The 6,394-nt window shown below is 47.2% G+C and overlaps 1 protein-coding gene across 1 annotated transcript in view; it reads left to right on the top strand.

The window, feature by feature from the left end:
• The first annotated feature begins 3,606 nt into the window (after nt 1-3,606).
• The window catches only part of cdan1 (codanin 1), a 103,413-nt gene continuing 100,625 nt past the window's right edge, over nt 3,607-6,394 (top strand). The window contains exons 1-2 of the mRNA XM_078562917.1: nt 3,607-3,712; nt 4,704-5,377. Coding sequence (XP_078419043.1) covers nt 3,623-3,712; nt 4,704-5,377 — 764 coding nt within the window. The 5' untranslated portion in view covers nt 3,607-3,622. The remainder of the gene's footprint in view (nt 3,713-4,703; nt 5,378-6,394) is intronic.

Below are 6,394 nucleotides of genomic sequence, written 5' to 3'. Positions count from 1 at the left end.
TGTCCTGGAACTGACATGATTGACCTCCAACAACCGCAACCATCTTCCTTTGTGCTAGGTATGACTCCAACCAATGGAGAGTTTTCCCCCTGATTCCCATTGACTCCAGTTTTGCTAAGGTTCTTTGATACCACACTCAGTCAAATGCTGCCTTGATGTCAAGGGCAGTCACTCTCAGCTCATCTCTGGAGTTCAGCTGTTTTGTCCATGTTTGAACTGAGGCTGTAATAAGGTCAGGAGCTGAGTGGCGCTGGCAGAATCCAAACTGAGCATCAGTGAGCAGGTTATTGCTAAGCAAGTGCCGCCTGATGGCACTGTTGATGACTCCTTCCATCACTTTACTGATGACGGAGAGTAAACTGATGGGACGGTAATTGGCCAGGTTGGATTTGTCCTGCTTTTTGTGTACAGGACATTCTTGGACAATTTTCCATTTTGTCGGGTAAATGCCAGTGTTATAGCTGTACTGGAACAGCTTGGCTAGGGGGTGCAACAAGTTCTGGAGCACAAGTCTTCATTACTATTGCCGGAATATTGTCAGGGCCCATAGCCTTTGCAGTGTCCAGTGCCTTCAGCCGTTTTCTGATATCACGTGGAGTGAATTGAATTGGCTGAAGACTGGCATCTGTGATGCTGGGGACCTCCAGAGGAGATGGATCATCTACTCGGCACTTCTGGCTGAAGATTTTTGCAAATGCTTCAGCCTTATCTTTTGCACTGATGTGCTGGGCTCCTCCCACATTGAGGATGGGGATATTTGTGGAAACTCCTCCTCCAGTGAATTGTTTAATTGTCCACCACCATTCATAACTGGACATGGCAGGACTGCAGAGCTTAGATCTGATCCGTTGGTTCTGGGATCGCTTAGGTCTGTCTACCACTTGCTGCTTATGCTGTTTGGCACAGAAGAAGTCCTGTGTTGTAGCTTCACCAGGTTGACACCTCAATTTTAACTATGCCTGGTGCTGCTCCTGGTATGCCTTCTGCACCCTTCATTGGAATAAGAATGTACCCTGATTGGATGAGTGAATGGAGAGGCGTGGGGCGAGTGGATCCTGATGGAGTGAATGATAAGAGGTGGAGGTTGGATCATGATGGATTGTGTGATGGAAAGAATGGAACCTGATACAGTGAATGCACTGGGTTGTGGTATGGAGTGCTTCCTGATGTGTGGATTTGGAGGGAGTTAGTTGGGGTGGGTGGATCCCAAATGATTTAGTCGTGGTGTGAGTGGATCCTGAGTGGATTAATTGGGTGAGAGTGCAGCCTTGGTGATTTTATTGGGTTGAGAGTGGATCCTGAGTGGGTTAATTGGGTGAGAGTGCATCCTGGGTGATTTTGTTGCAGTGGGAGTGGATCCTGAGTGGGTTAATTGGGTGAGAGTGTATCCTGGGTGATTTTGTTGCGGTGGGAGTGGATCCTGAGTGGGTTAATTGGGTGAGAGTGTATCCTGGGTGATTTTGTTGGGGTGGGAGTGGATCCTGAGTGGGTTAATTGGGTGAGAGTTTATCCTGGGTGATTTTGTTGGAGTGGGAGTGGATCCTGAGTGGGTTAATTGGGTGAGAGTGTATCCTGGGTGATTTTGTTGGGGTGGGAGTGGATCCTGTTTGGGTTAATTGGGTGAGAGTGTATCCTGGGTGATTTTGTTGGGCTGGGAGTGGATCCTGAGTAAATTGACTACGGTGGGGTAGATTTTGAGTGATTTACTTTTTAAAATTCATTTGGGATGTGGGCATCGTTGGTTATGTCAGCACTTATTGCCCATTCCTAATTGCCCTTGGGAAGGTGGTGATGAGCTACCTTCTTGAACCACTGCAGCCCATGTGGTGTAGGTACACCCACAGTGCTGTTAGGGAGGGAGTTCCAGGATTTTTACCCAGCGACAGTGAATGAACGGCAATATATTTCCAAGACAGGATAGTGAGTGGCTTGGAGCAGAACTTCCAGGTGGTGGTGTTCCCATGTGTCTGCTGCCCTTGTCCTTCTAGATGGTAGTGGTCCTAGGTTTGAAAGGTGCTATCTAAGAAGGCTTGGTGAGTTTGTGCAGTGCATCTTGTAGATGATGCACACTGTTGCCAATGTGTGTTGGTGATGGAGGGAGTGAATGTTTGTGGATGGGGTGCCAGGATGCAGACTGCTTTGTCATGGATGGTGTCAAACTTCTTGAGTGTTGTGTGAGCTGCACTCATCCAGGCAAGTGGAGAATATTCCACTGTGGTGAGAGTGGATCCTGAATGATTATTTGGGGTGGGGGTGGATCCTGAGTGGGATAATTGGGATGGGAGTAGATCCTGAATGATATCATTGGGGTAAGAGTAGATCCTGAGTGGGTTAATTGGGTTGGGAGTGTATCCTGAATTTTTTAATTGAGTAGATCCTGAGTGGGTTCACCATGGTAGGGGTGGTTCCTGAGCTAGATAATTGGCGTGAGGGTGGATTGTGAGTGGCTTAATTTAGTGTGGGAGTAGTATTGCCAACTGTGATTAAATTAAATTGTATTTCTGGAGGTTTCATCAGATGACTTGCACCCCATGCTCCAGTCATTAGTTTGCCAACGCACCCTGTCTTCCTATGTCAACTGGAAAGCAAAAAGACTCATTACCCAATTGGATGATGTTTAACTGTCAGCCAAACAGCCTTTCCCCCTTCCATTTTAAATATTTTTATATCTAGAGAGAAATGTTCAAAATGTTTTTAAAAAAGAACAATCTTTTTAATCACCCAATGATTTTTCAGCAGGGTTGCACACAGCAATGTCCTGGAGATTGATCTTCAATTCTTGGAGACACCAGGCTAATGCCGGAGGGTTGGCAACACTGGTGGGTTTAGATTCTGTATAGGTTAATTGGGTTAGGAGTGAATCCCGAATGATTTAACTGGGGTGAGAGTGGATCACGCAAGGGTTAATTGGGGTAGGAGTGGATCCTGAGTGATTGAATTGGGATGGGAGATAATCCTTAATGATATAGTTGGGGTGAGAGTGAGGGTTAATTGGGATAGGAGTGGAGCCTGAGGGATTTAATTGGGGTGGGAGTGGATCCTAGATGATTTAATTGGGTTGAGAGTGGGTCCTCTGTGATTGAATTGTGCTGGGAATGGGCCCTGAGTAATTTAATTGAGGCGGGAGTGGAACCTGAGTAATTTAATTCGGGAAGTAGTAGATCCCGAGTGATTTAATCGGGGCGGGAGAGCATGCCGAGTGATTTAATTGGTGCGGAAGTGGACCACGAGTGATTTACTTGGTCGGTAGCGGATCCCAAGTGAATTAATTGGGATGGTAGCAGATCCCGAGTGAATTAATTGAAATGGTAGCAGACCCCGAGCGATTTAATTAGGGCGGGAGAGGAACCTGAGTGATTTAATTGGGGTAAGAGCAGATCCCGTGTTTAAATTGGGGCTGGAGCGCATCCCGAATGACTTGATTGGGGCGAGAGTGGATCCTGAATGATTTAATTGGGGCGGGAGTGGATCCTGAGTGATTTAATTGGGGCGCGAGTGGATCCTGAGTGATTTAATTGGAGTTGGAGGTGGATCCACTCGGAGCGGGTTTGAATTTCCCGCCGCCGCGAGTGACGGGGTTACGGAGGGGTCACAGCGCCTGCGCGGAAGCCCGTGCCCAGTCATGGCGGCCGTGTTGGATTTGTTGCTGAGGGAAGAGGTGACGGCGGTGGAGGCGGTGAAATGGCTTCAAATAGAGTGGCGACCGGAGCAGGTAATCGGGGAGGTGCCGGCATCAGCAGGGGGGAAGGGAGAGGAAATGGAGCCCGAGGCCTTTCCTGCTCAGCCCGCGTCCGTGAACCGAGTGGTGGGAGAGGCCCCGCCCCCCGAAGACCCTCCACTCCCCCGACCAGACACCCCCTCTCTCCGCCCCCCCACCCCGAGGGGACGTGGAGACCGCCTGCACCTGGAGGTGACCACTTCCCCATCTTCCTCCAGACCCACCCACCCCCCTGCAAAAACCCTAATCTCGGCATAAATCACCCTGCTGTACCCTCCTCTCCAGACAAACCACTCTAGTCACAATGGCCCAATAATCCAAACTAGTGACAACGCCACCTCTCATTCCCCCCCAACCTCACACACCTGCCCTCATCAGTTCTAACTAGTCAAACTGCGGTCAGAGTGGCCTCAGACAGTGAGACCCACTCCCTCTAAACCACCTATGCTTCCAAATTGCTGACACTCCATCACCACCACAAACCCACCACAACAACCTCCCCATTCCTTGCCCCACTAAAAGCATTATTCACCTCCATTACTCTTCACCCCATATTCATCCCCATCACCCATCCCTGACCTCCACAAACAATCCTTCACCAGCCTTTCCACCCCGCCCCGGATCTCTCCAACAAACCCCCGCCATATCACCAACTTCACCACACCCCCCCTGCCGCCCCCCAGCCCCCAAACTCTGAAACCCCAATCCTCCAGCACCAATCACCCTCCACCACTTATTCTGCTCCACTACCCTGAAAACCCCCGAACCTTAACCTCCCCACCCCCTACAGGCTCCCCACTTGCCATTCACTCAGAGTAAACCATTTTGCTGCTTTGCCCTAGTAGTTTGTGGGTGGGAGAAGAGAAGGTAAAAGTGCTGCAGAATAATGCCTGAATATGCCTTTCAGTAGTAAGGTCACGAAAATATCTTTTTACATGTATGATCACATTTTCAGAGAGTTTTTTTGTTTGACTTCTATTTACAGAATGGTGAATTGAGTGACAAGCTTCTGGCATACAACTCCCTGCGGAGAGACTTTGTACCCTTCCTTTTAAATTTTTTAAGAGAACAGACAAACCAACTAATTGCAAATGGTCCATCTACTCCTGCAAAGATATCCTCTGCCAAGGGACTGAAACCTGCCCGGTGTCATCGGGATTTGAATGAAAATAACCAGATAGAAAAAAGGAGTAGTAACACAGAGACATCAAAAGGGACTCGAGCTCAGTTATTCTCTGACACTCCAAATAGTTCCTTTATCTCTGGCAGTTTCGCACAGTACCCCTCATCCAATGGCTCTTTCTTTTCAAAGTCAAACAGCGACTTGAACACTTTGGACTCATCAGTTAGCCCAGAGTTCAGCTGTAGCATGGCGCCGCGCTATGGTGAGCGACGGTCAGCTCAGAGGGCCAACCTCGGGCAATTCATCATCCAAGGTCCTGAAAGCCAATCTCAACGCCGTTCCAAGAAGAAGAACATGTTAGTCGGTGGCCGACAGGTAGCCAAGGACTCGACAAAGTGCCCAGCTGAAGAGGATGGTGCAACGTGGAGTAGCAATAAGCGGAGGATAGAGTTTGTTAGCATGGCTCAGCCTGCTCCTCAGTTAAATATAAATAACCTAGAGGAGTTTCCACCTGTGGGTACATTAACTTTGGGAAGGTAATGTGAATCTGTATTATTGGATTAATTTACAGTTCAGTAAATGTTCACAGTTGGAATTCTTCAGTGAGTTATCTGAAGTGCAAGTTATGTCTCAGTGGTAGCACTCTCGCCTCTGAGTCAGAAGGTTTACAGTCCAGTGTGATACTGAGGGTTTGCTGCATTGTTGAATATGCCATATTTCATAACAGACATTAAACACCAGCCTCATCTGCCCCCTCGGATGAATGTAAAAAGTTAACCCTATTTTTATGATGTCCTGACCAATATTTATTCCTCAACCCACGTCACTTTTTAAGAAAAACATTATCTGGTCATTACCTTATTGCTGTTTACGGGATCTTATTGTGCACGTCAGCTGTAAAGTGCTTTGAGATGTCTTAATTTTGCGAAAGGTGCTTTTAAATGCACACCTTCCGTTTTAAATGTTGCAGCTGCAAGTTGTAATCTTTACTTTTTGTAGTTGACTTTGTGTAAAAATTGTCCTTGAGGAGTAGGCCTCCTTTATTTGACAGTAAAACAAACTCTCAAATTCTGACTTCAATCTGAAAGTGTAAGGTGGGCATAAACCTTAACTGAATCTCCCAGCTGTACGACTCCATTGTAGATCTTGCCTTTCCAAACTTGACTTGTGTGTAGAGGCTTAGTTATTGTCGATTATAGGTAAGTCTGGAATGATAGGAACAATTTGAAGTGACAAAATAAGAGTCAATACAAGGAATCTGACAACATTAACATTTTGACTTGAACATTTCCTATTGTATATTAACACAGTTTGTGGGGAAAGTGGGGGCTGTACTATTGGGGCGGTCTACACCTGGTTCAGGTGCTGGGATGAGTGTTCTTACCATTCGCATAACTAGAGAAGTAGAGAGGGCTTTAAACTAAGCAAGGAGACTGAGGAATCAACTTGGGTAGATGTGGCAAATCAAGGGGTAGATTCAGTGCAGGAGATCATAATAGTAATATGGGAAATGAGGGTCATAAGATAGCAGGAAGGGGTGGAGAGATAAAATT

This window comes from Cetorhinus maximus, chromosome 18, assembly GCF_964194155.1.
Source record: "Cetorhinus maximus chromosome 18, sCetMax3.hap1.1, whole genome shotgun sequence".
In the NCBI taxonomy this organism is placed as follows: domain Eukaryota; kingdom Metazoa; phylum Chordata; class Chondrichthyes; order Lamniformes; family Cetorhinidae; genus Cetorhinus; species Cetorhinus maximus.
The sequence above is the reverse complement of the archived record's forward strand: the minus strand, read 5'-3'. Positions and strand labels throughout refer to the sequence as shown.